Below are 23,943 nucleotides of genomic sequence, written 5' to 3'. Positions count from 1 at the left end.
TGATACAGTCGACACCCGTTTAATTAGCATTTGATACGCCCGCGCCCGAGTTGGAGCGAGCTTGGCAGCTGCGAGCCGCGAAATTGGCGAGTTGCGCTAACTGCGCTAACTGCGCTCGACCCACCCGCCTCACCACCCTAGCTGCGCTATCCGCGCTATCCGCGCTCCGGGCTTCCCCGCGCGATTAAACACACCGGGATTACTCTCGAACGGTTGGAAAGGGTGTCGCCGAGGCTCTCGGCACTGCGGATTGAATAATCGATTCAAGAAAGATAGGGAGAAAGAGGGGAGGGGGAGAGTAGCGATTGTTTTTTTAAACGGAACGAATCTTTCGGATTATTCGTTCGACACTCGGAACCGCAGCGTGCGAGTTTCAAGGCTGACGACCTTGAGGATGATGACTCGTTTTTGACCTCTCGATGGGCGAGGAGGTCAGCCAGTCGCTTTCAACGTAAATATGTGAAAAACGGTTGCCAGTTTCCAGTTCCCGGTCCCGGGGTACCGATCGACAAGTAGACACTCTCACGCGCAAACATGTAATATACATACGTATACATGTGTGTGTGCACGAATACTCGCAGTGAGGAGCGTCGAGTTTAGTTGCTTGCGCAATCAGCTCTGCTCCTCATGCACGCATGCATGCACGCATGCACGCACGTCTGACTTAATAATAGACAGGGTACCTGCCTACGCCTCCAGGTCCCCCGAGCACGCACACGTCTCTTATCGCCTTTACTCAAAACTCCGGAAAGCATCCGGTTAGGGTTATCCAGAGGCTGCACTACGGGACCTACTGCATACGATTACCAGACCCTGCGCCTAAATTCGAAATACCGAGAGAAAGAGTGTCAAAGCGCCCTGATTGCCCGAATTTGCGGTAAATTCTCCGCTGGGCCGGAAAAAAAATAAATGAAAATAAAAACGGAACCTGCGTCGAAGTCCCTGACTGGCTCTTTCATTCAGAGAATGAGATTGCGGTACCATCCTTGAGAAAAGAATTATTATTCTAATTCCGTTCCATTCGTCAACGATGTAACCCAAACTAATTGTCCCCTTAATTTCCCGAGACGCAAAGGAGCGTGTGGCTCGTTAAGAATCTCAACAAACACCGTGTTTGTTTATTTTTCTTATTTGTATTTACTTTTTTCCTTCCCCGATCTTCTTTCCAAGGGTGAAGAGATTCTTGAACTTGTTACGCGACTCGAGTGCAGCACGCGGATACGTTACACCCGGGATTACTTCCGGTCTCTTCCTTTCTCTGGCTCCTTTTTCTTTCCCTGGCGGTATATCCCTATTTATCTACGTGTATATAACACTTCGCTTCCGGCTAAGCAATAGCCAAAAGACTATGTACTACCTACTACGTTATGGCTCTCGTTGCAAATTACCTACAAACAGTACGAGGTTGAAGTTAGTAACGTTGTACGTTTACTCTTCGCAGCTTCAGGATTGTCTGATTTTTGGTAAACCATAATAAACGAAACATACTGAATATTTTGAAAAGTCAGCATGTTGAAACTCATTCGAAAATTGAACAATAATAATTTTTTTCTAATATATTTCGTTACGATAAAGTTACGTGACCTCATTTATCACCGAAATAACGAAATGTACATGTAATATAGACTTGATGAAACTGAGACATGGAATAAAATATGGAAAAAAGAAACTGCATTTTCTAATTCCAAAAATTATACTCTGTGTAGAAAATCAAATCAAAGAATGAATATGATTTAAATAACAAATATGTATTTACATATTAATCCGGGCCCTATTTATCACGTACACGTCTCCGATTAATTACGATTTTTAGAAATTCCGATCCGTCACATAGAAAACTGACTAAAGTTACAAAGAAATAATCGTGTAAAAAGAAGTTGAAAATACGTCTTTCCCCAAAAGCTCACATGTGAACGCAGTAGCAGCGTTCGCCTCGGAATCGAGTGGGGAAAAAAAATTAAGTACAGCAGGTCGAGTAATGGGCGAAAGAGTGCAGGAGAGAGAGAGAGAGAGAGAGAAATACGGACACATACAGAGCTAAGAAAATACCGGTAAGTCGAAGAGAGAGCCAAGGAGGAACGAGATCCGCGATCGTTGGTGCAGTGCGGCGGGGAAACTCCTCGAAGTTGTCGTTAAATCGTGTAATTGACTAACTAATTTGTCCGCGAGATCATTAATAAAACATTTACCTACCTACCTGCACTCCGGCGTTTCAATTAGGCAGCAGGCAAGCTGCGGGTATAAGTGAGTCTTTGGATGCGTGCGTGCAATTCGAGAAGTGATACCCGGAGCTACTTGTACGGCGTTTCTTCGCGTTTCTCTCGACTTCTGCTAACCGTTGGAAGGCAGACTTTTGCGGCAGGTGCCTACGTTTCAATCCACGATCGGAGAGGACGCGACACGCCTCTTAAATAAATCATCCAGCCACTGACGCTCCGTTGCAACTTCTTAAAAAGTGTCAACTTATCTCGGCGCAACTTTGTTCTTTTCTTTTATTTTATTCCCGGGTTTTTGGAGTTTACTCCTCAAGAAACGATTTGAGATGTAGGGGCCGGTACGGAAATTATATGAGGAGTAAAATCAAGTGTAACACGAAAACTTGAGACGTTGTAGAAAGAGACAAACATACATATTGAACGTGCAAAAGAATGAGATGGAATACATTACACAGCGTATCCTATACTCGGGGTCTGCTCTTCGTGCGGTGCTTCGTAGTCTCACTGTGTAGTTCACTACCTCTGGTCTGAGAGTTGAATGTGTGCGTATGTTTGTACGTGTGTGTTGTGTGCCTGCGTATGAATTTATAAAACGTGACGTTATCGCGTCAAAATATTTGAAAATATGGAAGAAATTGATTTAGATGATAATGAAGAAAAATTCGAAAAACACATGGATGCGGTTAATTGGTAAGCTTGTCGTTTACATTTACGAATGATATACATTTCACCGAAAATGTAAAGAGTCGTTTGCCGGGAACGAAAGTTGGTACTCAGTGATTTTTGCGGTCATTTATTACGAATATGCACTCAAAATTTGGAAATTTTTGATGTAATATAAATAATCCGAATAATTACAGATATATGTTTGTTTCTCTTATCATTTTGGAAGATGCGTTTATTTAGCCTCTTTTTCTATTCGATATGTATCATAATTATCGTTCGTAAGGAGTAAACTCCAGTAGTGCGTCGGAGCTGACACACACGCTTTTTTTTTCTATTTTCTTGCCAGTAGATTTTTCCTGTGAATTACTTCTGGTTTCTTTTTTATCCTTCTATTTCAAACAAGCATTACAAACGGACAGAGTTTGATTTAAGATTACAAAAAAAAAAGTTTAATAAATTCAGGGGTAGGTGTGAAAAACTAGAATTTCCGCGATTCAGAATATCAACTTTTCATAGACGCGAAAATCTAGAATTCGCAGAATTTAAAATTTGGAAAGTTGAGGTCCGGTATATTGAAAATATAGAACGTCGAAATGCAGAAGGGCGAAACAATTTCTCCGAAATGTTAGGGAGCAAAAAAAAAATTAGATTCTTTTCCAAAATTAAGACAGCCGTGATGGATCAATAATTGCGAAATTTCTTTATCGACGGGATCGGAGAAGGGAAAAGAGTAACGAGAATTGATCGACGCGACTGCAATATGCGGAGAGTTTAGAAGCGATTCTTGAGCGCGCTCGTTCCGTCCGTTATGAAGTATAACGGTATACCGCTTTTGAAGAATTGCTCAATATAATCCAACGCGGCGTTTGCGGTTGACGAGTTCATAAATACACGTCTTAAACGGTAGGAAAACACGGTTGTCAACCAGAAAAGGTCTCAATAAGCTCTCGCGGGACATCGCCGATGGAAAAATCCTGCCCTCGTGGGAATTGCGAGTCGAGCGAGGGCGAAAAATTACAACGGCTAAAATGGATAAAAGCGACGAAATATCTAATTTTCAAAAACGTGAAAATCTAATTTTAAGCACAATAATAAAAATTTGGAAAACCCGAGTAAAGAAGATTGAAAGTATAAAAGATCCATTCTTACCCCCACTCAGTTAGTCGATTTCCAAACTCAAATTTGGCGATAAACCGGCCGCGCGAATACCGTGCGAAAATACCACAGCATCATCGATCTCTCGATTTGTCAGCGCTTATCTAAGCATTTTTATCTCCGAACTCGCGGTTTTGACGGACGTACGGTTACTTCTATTTCTTTGTTCAATCTTCTTTCTTCGTCTCCTTTGCCTTTTTTTATTCGCGCAAATTTTTTTCGTCTCTCTTTTTTCATCAATTTTATTTTTCACGCTGCACCGTCGAGACTCGGAACGAAACGAAACTCACACACTGTGTGTGTAGATATAATATAAAGGTATAATAGTGAGACATAATGCATACGCTCGGCATTCGGAGGTATCAAGTTACCGTTTCGTAAGGACACCCATCAGTCGGGCTGTAAATTTCACAATTCTCAAGTGTCAGCTCTTGTGCGTGTCTAAGTCACGCATACACGGCTCGTGCATAATCCCGTACACTTTGCTCGACACGGCGAGCATGCGTTGAAGTAGAATTATAGTCGTGAATTGACATTAGCCGTCTACTTATTTATTCATACATCGCAACAACGTCGATTGCGAATCGTGACCGCAATTTTTAGAATTTTTTAATCGAACGGGTAACCCGTAAGACTCGCTAAAACTTAAACTGATATTTACGAATTATTTTCTGAAAAAACCGTTTTTTGTCGTAAGTTTAGACGAATAAAATCAAATTTTTCTTCTTTTTTTTTTGTAACAATAAAAAGTTATCACAGTAATTATAAAAATTTCTAATCTCATTGACTTTTCCTTTGGCATGCATCTGCATTAATACTTTCCTCACGATTTGAACTAACATTTGTACCGATATTGTCCGGTTGCATTGCAAAAAAAAATTTGATTTTTTTCACTTAAACGTGGGATAAAATACCCTAAAAATTTTGGAAGGATAAATTGTACGGTTTCTTCGGAAGAGATTCTTAAAAATTAACAACCTTGCAGAAAATTACAGAAACGGTAACAGCGAATTAATTAATCTATACATAATAATCTGGATACAGATTTTTGTTAATTTATATCCATGTATTCTTGTGATACGATTATTCGTAAAATGTGCGATAAATTTTTCTAGAAGGAGAGAGGAGGAAGAAGAAGGAGACGTGAGTAGGAGAGGCGTGTGCCTGAGTTGTAATAATATTGTCTTATTAGACGGGAAAGGCGAGTTTCGCCGTTGACACGGCTGGTTGGCTGTTTATTGGCACGTACAGTCGTCGCATCTTGAAAGAACCGTGTAATTCCGGACGTCCGATAAACCGAGACCGGTTGAAATATATTCAAGGTATCCACCCCCGTCGCATAAAGGCGAAGAGCGAAAGAGGGAGAGAGAGAGAGAGAGAGAGAGAGAGAGAGATAGAGACAGGCGAAAAAGCAGTTATCGTAAAGATGACTTTGCACGATTCCGCGACACTCAACGATCCGTAACTCAAATCTCCTCCCGTATCCTCAACGGCAATATTGTTCGGTGCGTAAAACATTTTTACGGAGATTGCATTCCAAAGCAATGAAGATTATTAAGCGGTCTCCGGGCTCTGCAAACATGCGCGCATACTTGGACGTTGAATAAAAAAAAAGCAAATAACAAAAATAAAGATAAAAATACCAAGAGAAAAAGAGAGGAGTCTGAAGGATATTGCGGAGTAACCGTAAGAGATGATAATAAAGAAGACTAGCAAAAAGAGAAGCGGGAAGCCGCAAGCCTCTCTGCGAAACCGATATGTTTATTAGGCACCACCTGAAACCGGGCTCAAAGGTCCACCAAATTCACCAGATTTATCCGCTCGTCCCGCGACCCGCCTCGCCAAATGAAATCCCTTCAGCTGGTCCCTGACACTTGTTCGTTAAATCGCTCCCTTCTCGTATTCGCGTTTTTTATCCCTCGTCTCGTGTCCCTTTATTCGCGTCTATTTCAGTCATTTTTTCTTTTCTTTTTCTCGTCACCAATTTCTCGAGATTTTTGAAATCGAAACTCGGCTGGACGATTTATGGAGAACGTTCTACGGGTTCTCGTTCCTTCTTTTCGTAACGAATTTTCTTTCCAGTTTCGAGGAATGAAACATTAACGCTCGACGCTGAGCTATAAGTAAATCTACCAATATATAATATAAATAATTGAACGTGATTCGATTCAATCGGAATAAATTGAGCGATTAATCGATTGCTGATGGGGGAAAAGTTTTTTCGATAATTTATAGTTTCATTGAAAATATTTGTCAATTTCAGGTGAATATATTCATTTACCTTTCGCATATTACATCAAACAGGTACTTGACAAGTAAAACGATGATAATAATTAAGAATTGAATCACATGAATTGATTATTATATTGCGTATTTCAATCGGTATAAAAAACAAAAACCGATCGCGTGAAAGAGTAATCGATTACACTCGATTAATCGGGAAAAAATGATCGATTTGATCATTCATAAAAAATACATACTATGTAGGTGTATGTTTGGTCAGAATCGGTTAACTTTTTCCTTGGATTTATTTTCCAATCGCCGTAGTTTGAAAAATCCCTTAACTTCGTTACGTTGACGTGTAAACACTGCCTCAAAAAACTTTCCTGGTACCTTCACGATGTCGGAAACCGGCGATGGCGAGACGGCCTGGAGAAAACCGAAGAGGCCAAATTCCAGGCATACCGTCGGAGTTAATCCGAGAACGTCGATTTTAGATAAAGAGAGAAATGAGCTCGCCGACGCGACGATGCGATATGTCATTTGTTTCCCCTTTCCCAACAGCCGTTTCCCCTCTCGATAATCAATATTCGTTTACTAATAATGTGAATTCAGAATAAATCCAAATGACAAAAATTTCGTGCTTCCGAAGCGAAGGTTTCGCACAATTTTGACGATTTTTTTTCATCGAAAATCATCAATTTACAAATTCGTAATACGTAAACAAATTAAAATTTCAGCCTGAATCGTTCCTCTGCAATATTCGCGACGAGGATAAATTTTATTTTTAAAATTTCAGAGAACGAATAAAAGTAGTGATAAAAAAAATCAGCATCGATTCGAATATAATTCAGTATATCTCCCCGTATAAATAAAATATCTCGACGTCGGGAATATTGTATATGTATAGAAAGGCAGGCGTTATGCACCGCATAAGTGCATTTAGTTGCAACGATCTTTTTCATTCCACCGCAATAGGTTTCTATGGGTGGCCTTCGCCTTATTTATTCCCTTCTTACGAACCGACGAAGAGAGGCAGATGGTATAAATACCATGGTACATACATACATGCATGTAGTATATGTATATATATATATATATATATATATATATATATATATATATATACGTGTATTATAGAGACGGGCAGAGCGCGGCTGACAAAACTGAGTGGGCGTCACGGGACATGCAAATTACCCGTACCAGATTTGGCGATACATCTTAATTTTGCGCCGGCTGAACGTGTGGCATTCATCCATGTGTATGCACACATATTCAGCAAAATATATACGCGTACCTACATATAAATATATCTGAAACCGCCTCCTACCGCACGAGACGAGGGTTAACGTTCTCGCGTTTGCTAATCCGCCCATTTATACACTACACGTATTATATACATAATATCCTAATATCGGTAGAGTATATTTATATGTAAGAGCAGAATTCCTTGATTTATAATACAATCGTTCTAATTATGATCGATTACGTTGTATTACCATAAATTTTCGCTATTTTTTTTTTATTGCGATCGCGTTGATTGAAAAATGTCTTCCTTTCGCGAATCGTTGTTACTTTTCTATTTGTTTTTTTTTTTCTTGTTGGTAGTTTTTGAAAAATTTTAACGTCGAATAGCGGAAAAATAAATGTTCCATAACCTTATGCAACTGTGTTTATACACGTATGATGCGGTTATGTACAGGTACAACATAGACTTACATCTAGGCGACGCGACGAGAGCGCTGAGGACTGAAGACTGCATGCTCAACAAGAAGATAAACAGTCGGATATGAATAATAAAGTATGCATAAATTAATAGCGAATACTTGACTGAGGTGTGAAAAGATAACGGTACGTGATGCCTGAGATAATCCCGGGGATTTTTCAACGTGTCGTTACCTACGAGCAGTCGACGACGTGCTGCGATCGTCGCTTTTCCTATTTTATTCTTCTATTTAAAAGAATCGCGATATCTCTGGAAAAATTTTTATAACAGGCCGACGTATGGAAAATTATTGAGCATTTTTTCTTTTTCTTTTTTTTTTTTTTTTAAATTCTGACCGCTGTTATTCTTTAATTCACGTGTTTTCACGTACAAAAGGTTGTGTAGGTACGTAATAAAATCACAAAATGTAAGGAATGAATAAGTCACGTCTGTATACGTGAAACACGCGAAGCGTCGTCTTGTGATTCAATATTGTGGGTCTGGAAATTTGTCGCGTGGTGGTCCTGAGGGAATTATATGTATATTAAGGGTTTAATCGCGTAGGTCGAGCTGAATTAAGATTTATGGAGTAAATCATTTCATTGGACTTGGACACTTCATGATCCGACAACTTCCCCGTTCGTGTGGACCACCCTGACTCTGGTTACATCTGTATATTCTCTACGCGTTAGACGTTACGCGTAGGTATACAATACATACATGTATGATAGAGGAACGAGGAACTTCGAAGGCTTCGGATACGTTCAAGAAGAAGCTAGAAACTGTCGGATAATCTTCCGAGTGTTACACTTGAGAGAATAAAGGATCGGGTTCTACGGAAATTAAACTGCAGGAAAAGAGAGATGCGTCAGTTTTTTCGGTGAAATATATACTTCGTGAAATGCAGAATTTACTCTAAAAACGGTGAAAATCACGGCGGCGTGCGGACTGTAGAAAAAAAAAAAAAAAATAAAAAACAATGAACGGATAAACATTTCGATGCAATTTATCGCAAAATTTTGACCTCTCGATTCGTTTCTTTCGCTATGTAAAATTTTGTAATTTAGACTTATCAAAATCTAGTTAAAAATTTTTGGTACAAAATTTACTAAACCACCCAGCATCGACATATTATTCTCAATTATAACGGTCAACATGAATTTTGAGTCTCAGTTCCGGAAGACAAATTTTGATGAAAGAAAAAATCATTTCATCAGATAAAATTTACTTTTGTAGAAACAAAAACGATATTTCGTATCTTAAGAATAATTACACAAACGATTAAACAAACTTCGGTTTCGCATCTAGATCACTTTTATTAAAATATAATATCGTTTCAGTTTTTTATCAACGGAATAATTGGAATCAAAGTTTTTTTTTTTCAATTTTCAAACAGCACTCTCCTAGCTGCAAAATCAAATTTATTCGAAAAATAGTAATCTTCAGCAAATTTAATATCACTCAACATATAATAATATTAATAATCAATTACACAAATTCCAGGTACGAAATACAAAAGCAAACTTCGAGGGGTGGCGTGAGGGGGGGGGGGGGGGGGTCGAATATTTTTCCACTATTTTGACGCATGGAAAATAAAAAAAAAGATTAATTCAACCCGGGCACAAAAATGATTTTTTTTAACGTGTTATATTCGGATTATCGTATAAATTACCACGCATCGATGCGACAAATAAAAGCAAAGAATGAAAGTTACGAGAAAAAACAAAAAAAAAGAAATATTGCGTCAATCGCGTTTCGTTGGTAAAATAATTGATTCGGGGTCGCGTGTCTGGCGCCCCTCCAGTAGCGGCAATACGGGGGTCATGGCGTGCCCTCGATCCTCCCCAAAGACGAGGGCGCATGGGTGACACGAGCCGAATTTATAGTGCGTTCAGATTAGAGTCGCTCTCCACATACGGCGGCAAGCAGACGACGAAATCATGTCGGCGACACCGTGATGTGCGACCTCGGGGGATGATCGTCGTCGTCGTTTCATTTACAGCACGCGAGTTCATGCCGTTTTACAACCAGCGTTTACCGTGCGCGATTTCTAGGGTGAGGGGAGCGAATACTCCGTGTGCGTTTCATCAGCTGACTTTGACGATAACCGAGGTGGAATTATTACGTCGACGTCGTTCGGTCGGGTATTAGGTGTGCGTAATTAATTAATTATCATTGTATAATAATTCATCGTGAAAATGGAAATGACGTTATATGAAAAGTATGACGTGCCCTTTTTTTTTTTTTTTTTTTTTTGAGGCACACGTGCTGATCATTCCGGTTTTTGAACTCTACTCTGATAATAATAATTTACTCACAAATCTAAAAACTTTGAAACGACGAGATAATTTTTTCGAAAAGAAAGCGATACTTTTTCAAAATTTTTCGATGAAATTGTAGTTGCGTAACAACGGTTTTCAAACATTAGTCAAATCGGTTGTGACGATCGACGATTTCTCGTCTGTTTCTTCGTCGACTGTCGTGCGACGAATTTTTGAACAATATTAAAATACGGTTCACAGTTGGAAAGCACAACAAAGTTCCTCATTTTTCGCGCGTATATATTTATGCACGTAGGCTTGTAGAGGCTAATAACTGACGCGCAGCCGTCAGCCGGTTCGGTCAGCAGAAAGCTGTGATTAAGTCGTCATAATGTTGGGGCCATCGGCGAGGTAAATATTCGGTATAAATTATATACCCCGCGAAACGCGTCTCTGTATGCTAATATATACCTATACGATATTACATTTCTCGTGAAATAAATTTTCAGAATTCGCCAAGAGCGGATGATAGGGAGAAAGGGAAAAAAAAAGTAGTATAGAAAGAACGATAAAAACATGCAAAACTATTGAAAAACTTACATTTGGTTTATAACCGCTTATTTTCGCTGATCTTTTGATTCTAACGTGGCGAAAAAAAAAGTATGTTGCTCTATTGTTTGAGATTGAAAATTAGATGGTTGCTAAATTTTTGCATTTTCAATAACGTTTGTGTTTCACATTTACATCACAGGCTCAGAGGAGGCTGTGACTCCGAAGAGAAAAGGAGAACGAGAGAGAGAAAGAGAGAAAGTAAAAGGGCGGAAGAGAGGGGAGAGAGACAGCTGCATGAGCGTCGAGTTGGCTGGGTGGCTGAAATTAATGTTAGCCGCTTAATTGGAGCCACTGAGAAAATCGTGCGTGCGTGCGAGCTTTGGGTGTTCATGTATAAGGATATGTAAATGTGTGCAATACTTGCCGCAGTCGTGTGTCACGCCGAGGGTGCTCAACGTTTTTTCCTGCGCCTTCCTTATTCGGGTCCTGCGATTTTGACGTCGGAGTGCAGAATGAGTGAGAAGACAGCGTCGTCGAACAAGAATCGATGTATTTTCACTTCACCCGACGAACACCGCGGGTACGATACGCGAACTCACTGTGCGAGGATTAAAATTCACGTCCGGAATCGGTCCGAAAAAGGAGGGTCGGCGAATTCCCGAATGTCAATTCCTCAAATGCATGCCCGTTGGGCTTTTTTTGCGCCTTTGTAATTATCACCGAGAGATGGACCGAGCTGGACGGGATCCTCGCATAATACGGATTTAATCGGGGTTGTTTGTACAAGGAAGCAAATACGCGGATAAAAAATTGTCCCATCGAAATAGGGCCCCTTATCTGTAGCAGTCGGTCCGTAATGAAGAGGTTAAGCCACGTACGGCAGGCGTTGCTCACCTGCGCGGCAGAAGCTTTTCGGAAATACGTATAATCGTGACGCGCGGGGACTCTTAATCGAGCCGCCGGAATACCGAATTCACTTTTTGCCAACCCGGTTTGCAAATGCGAAAACGCGCCTCGCCTTGCAAGCTTTCTTCGCGGAAACGGTCCTGTGCGGAATTTATCTTACGTTGCTACAAAGCAGGGATTCCTCGAAGCCCACGAATTGTGAAAATTTTGCAAACACCGCCCGGCTTTGTACCGACACTGATCGACACTGACCGACTTTTGTCACCGTTACCGTCCTCGTCGTTCCGACGACTCGACTCAGTGAGCCTTGCGACGAAAACAAAAACAAACTCGGTTCCGTCGCCAATCTCCGTCGTCCGACTCTAAGTCGGATTGCGTGCTGAAACAGACACAATCGCAATTACCAAAATTAGCGATATTCGGCGGAATTAACTATCTGCATGAGAATGAAATTGTGTGAAGAAAAAGATTGGATTGAAATTTTGTGCTTTGTATACACGTATAATGTGATTGTTTTAACCGGTGTGTGTTTTCTTTTTGTTCTCAGGACGAAGTAAGTAGCTCACACGTACACTGCGAGAGCAGATGATCATACCTCTATCAGACACGTCCTACCGAGTACTGCTAGATGAGACTTAAAGGTGAAATGGAATCGAGAAAACGTGAGCTTTTTTGAATCTAAATTACAGCATTCGTTATTACGCACACGGCTACATGATGTAACTTATACCCGATGCATAAGAGAAAAATTTCAAAAGAAAAATAAAAAAAAACTCAATGTAATACAGACCGTGCATGTTGCCGTCCTTTTACTACGTATCACATTCTGTTATGTACACGTATGTGAAAGCACGTGTACCTTCATTGGCACGCATTCATCCGTCTCTTTGCAAGTTTTTCTACCAAATGTAATAACCATGTATAATATTACGTTTTCACTTTTCATTTCGATCATACGTTCAATGCATATGCGTACGTGTACGGACCTTGGAGAGCTCGAAAACCGTTTCATCGGTCCACCCAAAATTAACAAAAATGATTCGAAAGAATTGCGACCGTTCGTCTCAACTTCAGAATCCAAAATACAATCACTGAGAATGAAACGACGTTTTACAGTTGTACTGAAGGATAATTACACTGTTTAAAAGTCAAGTTTTCGAAGGTCGACGAACTAAACGGTTTTTGAGTCCAACCAACCGTGACTCCGAGGAACTGAACAAATTTCATAAAACGGTGCAGGATCGTGCCGAGGAGGAAAAAAGTAGAAAACCGAGCCGGGTGGTTTTGCTGCAGGATGATTCTGTATCGCAAGAGGGTCACCGAAGTCAGTCGGTTAGTTTCTCGTCATCGCGGACGGCGACCGCTGCTACCATGTGATAAAAAGAGGATTGAATGGTTTCTCGCGATTCTGTTATGACTCCAAAGTGGCCGTACGCACACGTGCACTGCGCCGATGATCGCGTCCCCAATCGAGCCCGTTCTCCAGGAAACTTTCAATCACCATCATCGTCGCTGAAGCGATTGCCGGTAGGGCTACTCGTTGCGCCGTTTCCTCGTCATACGGTGCACATTGCCGGTACCTCGAACCCATAGTCAGCGGTCGGACATTTGTAATTCCTCGACGCGAGGCGATCCGTTGAATGGGAATTGCCGACCGCCTGTGATCCTCGTAACTTTTCCACTTCTTATGTGGGGCACCTCGAGACCACCATTACTCGCTCCTCTTTGACGGTTCGAAGTCCCAGCTGAGCTGCCCCTTCGAACTGAGAATTTTTACGACTCTCACTGCGGCGCAATTTGCCACGGACAGTTGCCGAGCATCGTCGTTACACATGGGAGTCGCTCGCTTTAACAGGCGCTGCGCGATTCTCGAACTTCCTTTTGATAGAGAGAACTCGAAGTACGAGTAGGAAGGAGCTTTTTGACGCAGCCAGCCAATCGTCGCACCGAGTACCAAGCCGCAAAACCCGGCATCGATCTCGGCTAAACTCAGTGCATCCGGACCTGTTTTATGAATTCATCTCGACCGAAGGTGAAACGATCGCTCGATACGACCGGCAGAGAAAGTGAACGTTCACCGAGCGATCGCGTCTGGCGGATACCCTTCGAGGAAATCCTGCGTCTCTGTCCTTTCAATTGTAAAATCAATTACTCGGAGTTCGATTATGCGTACATTCGGGAACCTTGTTCCGTTTGTTAAACTCTTCATCTCGTGGTCAGCTCGCGAATCGGTTTGTTCGAGTAGGCGTCCGATCGCATTGATTACGAGCTAATTGAACGTGTCGCGAGCACCTTGAAGCGACGCGGAGGGAAGAGAGAGAGAGAGAGAGAGAGAGAGAGAGAGTTAGAGTTGGTACCAATATCAATAAGTAGTTGGACGGAGTCAATTACGTGTGAGTAACGTCGGGTGGATTGACGTTTCACTTCATAGACTCGGGCATAGAATATTCAGAGATAATCGACGTGTCATAATCGTTGACTACCTTGTACTCGGTATTTATCACCGCCAACCGAATACCGATCACGTTGCAATAAGCACGGAGAAATTCTTTACCGGTAAATCAAAACTCGACCACATCATCATACTTGGAACCCGTTCTCATTGTCTCGTTCTTTTTTCAACCTGACCTCGACATTTCGATGCAGGAAAGTGGATTGGATCCCGGCATTTGTTGACGTATCGACGAGACGGCTGTGCGAAGAATGCCCGGTAGCCGACTCCGTTAGCCATACGTAACTCGCGTCTCTCGTATTCGGCTCGCAATTCCACCAGTCGATCCTGGAAGCCATCCTCCATCCGTCCGGATATCTTCGGAGCACGGCATGAAAGGCAAAGCGGCATGACTGTTGATGCCGCGAGGAAGTAACGAGCAGCGGTCTAATTACTTAGGCACCCCTTGGCACCCGTCGCCGGGGAGAAACCAATAACGTTAAAACGTCTTTCCTCGAACCTCCGCGTTCAACCCTCGCGTCGCATTCCTTCAGCTCCTTCGAAGGAACGGACAACGAACCACTAATTTCAACGCCGTCTCTGAGTTAGACGTTAGTGCTTCACCGCGATGACGAGAAACAGCCCGCCGCCACCGCCACCATCGCCACCCCTTCGAAATTCAACGCCCTCTCAAACCTGACATCCAGAAAATTGACTTCGCCCCCAGCTCCGCTCAATGACTGCGAATTATTTACTGCGCGAGTTGAAGAGGCCACCACGATTACTGGAAAACCGCGTTCGATCTCTCAAGTTTCCTCGGATCTAAATTCACGTGATCTCCGATCCGCGGTTAGATGCTTCATAAAAATCGGATCACTGTCCGTACAGTGGTTCGATGCGACTGTTTTTTTTTTTTTTATTTTACATAGAGATTCGAAAGCCGGACAATCCTCACGCAGAATCTGCAATTTTTAAGCTTGTTTCAGAAGATGATCGACCATCGATAGAATCACCTCAACAATTGTCGTCCTCGATAAAATTTTAACATGCACTCGTAACTCCGACCCAGATGCCGATAAGTTGGGTCTTCTGAAAATAGACAAACAACCTCCTGACTCTTCCCTGACAGAAAATTCGAACCAATAGTGCAAATATCGGAATGAATCGGTATTAAAAAACACGTTCACGATCTACTTAACGGTCGTGAAAGATTGTTCTCGGATAGAAGCTTGGTCCTTTCTCGATCGCGTTGCAGCGTCAAAAAAATTCCCCGACGTTACCGTTTGTCCCTGACTAGTGTCCGCGATTGTCCGCGGATCGTTTTCGGAGTAAGGGTGGTGCCCTCGGGGGGTTCGAATCCCGGCAGCTGAATCCTGACGAGGGTGTCTGGGTTTGTTTTCCAGGTCCGCGAACGAGGCGAGTGAAACGATCGAGCGGCGACACCCGGGCGTCGGGAGGCACTCCGGAGGAGAAGAGGCCTCGGACGGCGTTCAGTGGCGAACAGTTGGCGCGGCTGAAGCGGGAATTCGCGGAGAACAGGTACCTGACCGAGAGGCGGAGGCAGCAGCTATCCAGGGACCTGGGGCTGAACGAGGCCCAGATCAAGATCTGGTTCCAGAACAAACGAGCGAAGATCAAGAAGGCCAGCGGCCAGAAGAATCCCCTCGCCCTCCAGCTGATGGCCCAGGGACTCTACAACCACTCGACGGTCCCTCTGACGAGGGAGGAAGAGGAACAGGCCGCGGAGCTCCAGGCGAAATGACAAATGTAGACGCCCGCGTAGTTTCGTTTTAAATCGTACGCGTTCCTTCGAGATATACGTACGAATACATACATATGTGTACATATACACACATACATATATGTATACATTTACCGCGTTGTTTCAACTACGCATCGCCAGTCGCAGAAGTGCACGGAGTTTCGGTATCGATCCAGCTTCCGCGTTCTGTATAACAGATACACGCACTATCCCGGAACAAAAAATTATTTATGCATGTATGTATACATACGTATAAGTATACAATGTAGATACGTTTTGCCGAAAAACTTCTTTTCGTGATAATTTATTATACTCGAATTAAGAATAATCCCTGAAACGTGCTGATTTTACTTGAACCTAATTTTCAATTTCAATTTCAGCGACACGTATGATTGTATGTATTTGAAAGTCTCGTACTCGGTGAAAAAAAACTATTAAACTTGAATCTGAACGTCGAAAGAAATTTTTTTTTTTTTTTTTATGCTCTGGTGAAAAAAAAAGGAAAAATCTACCAATCTTTGAGATTTGGAAGACGACGAAAAACCGTCACGCGCATCCACTGAGTTACTTTCCTGTAGGATATTCATGAAAGTGTATTTATTTATTTTTTTTTCTACTCTCTCGTTTTTTGTCATTTAATTGAATTTCTTTGTAATATCTCATTAAGAAACGTCCAGTGCCATCCATGTATCATATACATAAATATGCAATATTGTGTACATCCGCACACTTGCAGTAATCCTTATAACCGTGTATATATATATGTATATATATATATATATATATATATATATATATATATATATATATATATATATATATATATATATATATATACGCATAGTATATTATACTTTTCGTTGTTCCTCGTTGCACGGAAGTATAAATATTGATGAAAAATATTCTGCGGAATGCTTAAGGCTAGGGCGTGATTACAATAATCACGTCGTGTGTAAAGATACCTAATAAATAAAAAAGAAAAGAATAAACAAATTTCGATTATTAAACGGCATTTCATCTCTCACAAATACCAACATGAACGGACGAAGAAGTTGCACCGATCAAGTCCTACTCGAATGAACCTAAACGCTACCGTTCCTGAAATTTAATACCAATAAATCTCTCTGTACCGAATATATATATGTGTGTGTGTATAAACATACATATAGTATGTACGCCGTATATAATATTATGTAATAATTCACGAAATAACGAAACGAAAATGAAGATTAATTTATTGTATGATAATAATGATAGAAAATAATAATAATAATAATAATAATAATAATGATGATGATAAAAATAAAAATAATAATAATAAGAATAATAATGACGATAATAGTTACAGAAATAACGATGATAAAATGTAAATTAATTTATATCACAACAGAATAATAATAGTAATAGTAATAACAATATACCTTCGATCATGACAGGCGTGATTGCAACGTGCAATAAAATTAGTTAGACCTAACATTGAATGAATAAAAGATAAAAAAGAACGATGACGACTTAACTAATAATGATGATAATAATAATAATGATGATAATATAAACCGATGAAAAATGACACGGAAGCGAGAAGGAAAAACGAAAAACCCATGAATAAATATAGTGAAATTATCTTAGTTATAATAATATCAATAATGATGATAGTAATGATAATAATAATAACAATAATGATATATTAATAATAATAATACCCGTACCATGTACATACTATACCTATATATACCCATAATATCCCTATATACCCACGCACTATACATACGTAGCTGGTATATAGGTATAATACATACGATACAATATACTGATCGAGATATATTATTATCGCGCCTATAGACTGTGTAAAATTAAACTTAGTTATTTATTTACATGTTATAAATATATATATATATATAAATATATATATATATATATATATATATATATATACATGTATATTATACATATTAATAATAATAGAAGTATACTTAAACGGCCACCGCAAAGAAACACAAAAACACATACACGCACACACACAAAACGCCGTACGGAACACACTGTATACATAAAATAATGTAAGATTATTTAAAAAAAAAACGATAAAGAAAGAAAAACAGAAAAAAACACATACAGCTAATTGAATATTCCCAGTATCAAGTTATTATTTATACAAATGATAAGGCAAAGCGAGAAGAAGAAGAAGAAGAAGAAGAAGAGAACGAGAGCGAGAGATAAGGGAAGAAAATAACAAGAAAGAAAACGTTGAAAATCACTCGTTCATCCCAGGAATCCATCATCATCATCATCCTCCTCGACAAATTAACGGTAATTATATATCGCAGAGCATTAACTGCAGTCTTTCAGCGTAGTTATCGCGCATGATATCCTGGAAACGATGGTCGAGGAATCGACGATTGCGAGACGCGAATTACATATCTCCTCGTTAGTTTAAGCGTAGGCGATCGAGAATTCGATTCAATCCGCACGAGTTGATCGAACCTCGAGTGAGTTATATTTCGAAAAATTATTTGCGCACAACCTGAGATGAGGCTTCAAAAATTCGACATCGACGCAGGACTGTAATTCTGATAAAGCAAGAAAGAAAAATCATCCTTTCCGCACCCTGCAGGTTAAAAATCGCAGCAAGTGTAGGACGAGGGCGAGGTCGAGGGCGGGTCGATCGTATTTCTTGGGGGACGAAACCGCGGCGCATGCTCGGCTTCCGGGGTGGGATTTCGGAAGTGGAACGCGGCGGTTTGCCCCCGGTGTCAATTGATTTAAAGTCGAAGGGTGGCCATGCCTGATAACGCGGATCGAGCCACGCCTCCGCGGTTTTTTCTAGCGTCCCGCATGTCGTTACGTAGTGAAAAATCGGGGCTGATTCGGTCGGTCCGAAAATCTACCGGCGATGGAAGAAATCGAGGAGGCCCATTACTCACCTGGCTATCTTCAGGCCCCTGAATACCGCCGAGGAAAATATTACGGCTATGCGTATGGACGAGGAGCGAAGCGATCTCCTGGCCTGCAGGGCTCGTCCTGTCAGCGCGCAAACATCCTAAGTAATAGCGGGCATTAAAATACAGGGACCGTGACCGACCCTGTCGATCGATCACGCGTCGATAACCCGCCGATAACCCGCCTCCGGATTCTCTCGGTCAGACAGGCGACACTCGCTTCCGTTTTACGTCGCCTCCCGGTATCCAGAAGAAAAGAGTTTCCTCTTTATTTCCAACACAGTTTTTCGCACAAATATTCACGGAAGAAGAATTCCCGAGTGAACGAAGATCGATATGATGCAAACGTGTCGTTAATTCGAGTATACAGATATCGGTCATATTATCCCGCAGTTTCACGGCTTCTCCGTCTCTCGAGTTCGTTTTATATACGTGAGTGGTTTTTTTTTTTTATCTTACTTTGCGGTTTATCGATGCGCAGCCAGTGTCGGAGCGTCCTCTATGATCTTTCGTAGGGTATCAGTGTCAGGTGAGTGGTTACACCTCGTACCTCGAATCGGAGCATCGTTTCGTGGCTATGATCACGCAGCAGTCGGCGTCAGAGGAGAACGGAAAAGTATAAGACGACGCCGGGCGTCTTTCGTCGAGTGGATAATAGACGTCGAAGAGCTACTCCGTCCTCGAGGATCGTTTCGTCGAGCCCTAACGCGCGTCACTTGCACCTCCTCCTCCTCCTCCTTCTTGTTCTCGTCGTCGTCGTCCAGGGTAAGCGAGAGGCGATACGTCATCCGCGAGAATACGATCGGCGACAACAGTTACGCACGCCTGCAGGAACTCGGAGGGAATTCTAGCCCGAGATTTCACGTACACGTCGAACCGACCGAGGGTACGACGGCTAATTTTAATCCTCGTCGCGTCGTCGGACCGTTAAGTCGTCGTCGTTCGTTTCCTCGGTGTCGGGGTTCGGCGAAAATCGGCGGGTTCCAATTGGCCGATCGAGCGTCCGAAGAATATGACCGTGAAACGGCCGCTGCAGCCGGGGGACTCTGTTTTATTCAAATCCACGTGCTACCGATGGTATTCCGGTACGGCACGAATGCCTAATACTTTATTGTCCCTAAGTGCGGGTCGATATACGTCGACGTCAGATATTATCACTCTTGACAGCCTCGCGCTTCTGTCTGTCAGTGAAATATCAACGGGTCAACCGGCGAGATGTACCTCGGCGATTATTTTCCCTCGCAACCGGGAGAAGAGCCGTCTTTTTTTGGGGCACCGATTGTCAGCCTGACTAATACCCCTCGCGGCAGCCGCTGTACCCGTTTCGCATTCCTGACTAGCCCCCCTCCCCCTCCGCCAACGGCCAAAAACTGACCTGTCTCTTCGTTTTACTGTCATTTTTTTCACGTCTCGAAACTAAATTCGGCGAGTGAGTTGAGAGCATTGCTTAAACGGGGTGAAATTTTACGAAAAACGGTGAAAGCAAAACCTGTGTAACGAATAGACCGAAACTCTACGCGGGGGGTCGAAATTGTATCGATTCTTTCACAGTTCGGTGCAATATTGGGGCAGAAAGTTTCTAACGATAAGACATTCGTAGATTTATCGTCACTCACCTGTTGCCTCTCGTCGAGTCGGTTTAAAACGATCCCAGTTGTTAGAAGACGAAGAAAGACGGTTCTGATGTCGCAAGGAACTCTTCTCAACGGGTTAAACACAAAAACCGTTACGAAAGATTAGCCACTTGAACACATCGCAAAGCCCCGAAACGACGAAGAAAAAACTTTGTAAAAGTGCCAACTTCACGGCGTAATTCGCGACTGGCCGTAGCAGCGCTGGGGTCGAGAGTCAAAGATGGCCGCCGATCAACAATTCCCCGTGTCAACTGTTATTCGGGCGATCTGCTTTTGGTGGAGATTATCGAATTTAACTCGCGATGAACGATCGTCGAGTACCGAGTAACAGCGTCGCGTATTCACCTGCAATATTATTCGTTTTGCCTCGTGATTCGGGGAAAGGCGTCGTCCGCGTATCGCGTTCGAACTTCTACTCGTCGTGTTTACTCGTGTAAAGTTGTCGTCGCGCCTGTTGACAAATTCGGGGCTCAATGCCGGCCGACGGTTATTCGCTGCGTGTGCGTGCCGGTGTGAAAAGAAACGGTTTTGGCCGAGGCGTGCAAATAATCGCAATAACGCGGGCCGATTAGGTAGTTGATAAATCGCGAAATGGTGTAGTTATCGTCACGACGGTGATACGATGCGACGTTACGAAAAACAAAACACAGTCGCCTCCCTCCCCTCGACTTGTCGACTACGTTCACACCCTGCGATCCTCGGAGCTACGAAATCGGTGAGTTTACATTTGTTTTGATTGTTAGTGAATATGTTGCGGCGATTCAAACTTGGACAACGACATCGTGTCGACACTTATCACCGCTGATCGTGACCTCTCGCATTTATAACACTGGTAAGAAAAATTTTGTAACAAGAAACGTGCTTGCTAATTTTTACTGACAATGAATTCAAGATGGAACATTGCGAAGGCAAGGTTACACTCGTCAACAAAAATTCACTTTTATTATAATAGAATTGATATTCAAATATTTTAGATATCAATAGTTATATTGTAATACGATTTTTAAAATTTTTTCAAAATTGCGGTTTTTATGAACAAAAATGAGTTTATGTACAGTGTTACAGTACTCTGGTCAAGAAAATTTTGTAACAAGAAAGGTGCTTGCTAATTTTGAAATACCTATAAACTACACTCATTATAAAACCATATTTATTTTTATTCGATTAGGTCTAGTTTTTATGCTACGGCTACTCGCAGTAAAAGTGAATGTTTGTCGTTTTGACTTAACCTTCATTGATTCGGGGTGTTTTGTTATTTACATTAAATACCAGTTAGTTAGCTACAATAAATAACAAAACACCCTGAATCAACAATCCTGACTTGTTGAGTCTCAAACTCCGTTATTTTGATTACCGGCTGTACGGCATTTCGCTTGGCGCATTTTTTTTACCCTTGCTTGGAGCATCGGCGTATTAAACTTTAGCTCGCCCTCCTCCCCAGCCGTGTAGACGAACCGTGCTTTTAGCGATTCAATCCGAGCTGTTTACCTACTTTTACTTATCAAGCAATTTATTTCGGCGAAATGACGTGCGACTGAAAGATCGTTAAAATGTTTATCCACGCGTCATTGAGAAATATATTTTTCCTCTTGTCCGTGTACGTAGTTTCCGTAAATTTATTTACACCTCGAGGATCGTTTGATTCTTAATATTTTTACCAAAATAAGGAGAATACTTGAGAATAAAAAATTTATCGTTTAAGCTTCCGTAAATAGCTATAAGCGCTTTGGTCTTTTTTTCACAAAACTTAATAAATAACTTCGGCTTCCGTATGACAGGAGCATAACCGAAACCACAACACATCACCCAGTTGAAAAAACGCGGACGGTGACTTTTGCAGCCGAAAGGTTAGCATAATAGTTCGACCTGCGTATGAGTTGCCTTACGAATCTGTAGATTTTCATTATCGATGATTTTCGATATCTCATAAAATAATCGAAATATCATCTTTTGCCACTCTTTAACTTTTTTTTATTTCGACTAATTAAAACCCAAAATTCACCACCATCAAATTTTTGCGCCACGGAAATCGTACTGTTGCCGAAAAATCGGACAGTAACTTGCAAATATTCGAGTGCTTGTGACGATACAGAAATTTCCGGTGACGTATAGATGAGCCGTTTTTTCAATCGGGATAAAGGGTAAGTCATTAGAAGATCCCGATTTCCAAGGTGAAGCCGACGGCGTCTTAAGTTTGAGGTCCGGTCATCCGAGATGGTGGTCGCCGATTGTGAGTAGGAGGAGGGGGAGGAGGTAGTTTTACGGTAGCTGGTGCAGTTGTTGATGGACGGGGGCGAGACTCACTCGCTCGACGGCGATCGAGAGACGGGCCCCGATCGGTATTAGTTGCCGAGGATTAATGATAAGGCCGGTCGGACGACGTTGACGGGCCCCGTCCGTCTCACACGAGCCGCATGAGGCGCCTCCGACACCCTAATAACTCTCCCACTTCTTTCGGGACGACTTAGTGACGAAGACTGGGAAGACGCGACACGGAATTCCTTTCGGGCTGATAAACATCCGCCAAAACCGTGAAGCGCCGGATGACGTATGTCGGGTCGGACCGACGCTCTCTCCGTCCGATTATACCCTCTTTCATGTGTATTAGTCGAATCAGCAGAAGCCCGTCTATATTTACATTCCATTTCATGAAAAGCACCACCAATTTCCATTTTGCTTACTTTCCTGGTGATTAAATACACCCCGACACGCACCGTGCCAGGCCCACCGTTCTCTCTCTCTCTTACTCTTGTTTCCCGTTATTATAAGGCTGGATGAAAAAGTCATTCCGATGTATCACGACGAGCACCGCTCGCTGATCCTTATCCATATTTCAAATACATTTTTAACGACGCATGAGCCGAGTGGTAGGTGTGTACATATATCCGAAAGCCTTTGCTCCCGTATTGAAAAGAAACGGGAGTAGAGAAAAAATATTAAGGAGACGGACACGGATCGCGAACAATGGATTGGGATGAACAAGGTTTATTTCTCACAATGTGAACGTAAAGTAGATCGTACTCATGAGTGGATGACACTATAATCAACCGTGAAAACACTAATTTGGGGTTGAAAATGTCAGGGTGAAATGTAAATATGATTTAACAGATTACGGGATGGTTCAACGAGTTCGCAAGAATTATAAACTCACTCCATGCCGTTCCAATTTTTGGTCAAGATAAGTCTACCGCTTATTGACCCTGTCCCAACTATTAACATTTTTTGGTTATATCTGTTTGACCCTTGGTTCTAAAATGCCCAAAAAATAAGGTTCTAGTGTCTAACCCTTTAGTAATTGGTTTTAGTCATTGAGAAATTCATGCCGTAAATTTACAACTTTGGAAAATAAAATGATAAATAACTGGCTCTAAACGTGTCAATAAATGGTAAACTAACCTTACCTATGGTTAACCTCGTGGACAAATGATGCGAAGGGAATAGAGTTGCGAGGAGATTAAAATTAACCACGATAACCTCAGGCTCTTTCGCTCGACTC

At 41.8% G+C, this 23,943-nt stretch overlaps 1 protein-coding gene across 2 annotated transcripts in view; it reads left to right on the top strand.

Moving 5' to 3' along the window:
• Positions 1-16,623, top strand: part of LOC124300509 (segmentation polarity homeobox protein engrailed-like) — a 38,193-nt gene extending 21,570 nt beyond the window's left edge. Inside the window, exons 2-3 of one of the 2 annotated variants that reach the window (XM_046754701.1) lie at positions 12,229-12,234; positions 15,516-16,623. In XM_046754701.1, coding sequence (XP_046610657.1) covers positions 12,229-12,234; positions 15,516-15,874 — 365 coding nt within the window. In that variant the 3' untranslated portion in view covers positions 15,875-16,623. The remainder of the gene's footprint in view (positions 1-12,228; positions 12,235-15,515) is intronic. The other variant, XM_046754702.1, reaches the window with a different exon arrangement.
• Positions 16,624-23,943: the final 7,320 nt, after the last annotated feature.

Source organism: Neodiprion virginianus, chromosome 3 (genome assembly GCF_021901495.1).
Source record: "Neodiprion virginianus isolate iyNeoVirg1 chromosome 3, iyNeoVirg1.1, whole genome shotgun sequence".
Lineage (NCBI taxonomy): Eukaryota > Metazoa > Arthropoda > Insecta > Hymenoptera > Diprionidae > Neodiprion > Neodiprion virginianus.
This window is presented reverse-complemented; position numbering and strand designations above follow the sequence as displayed.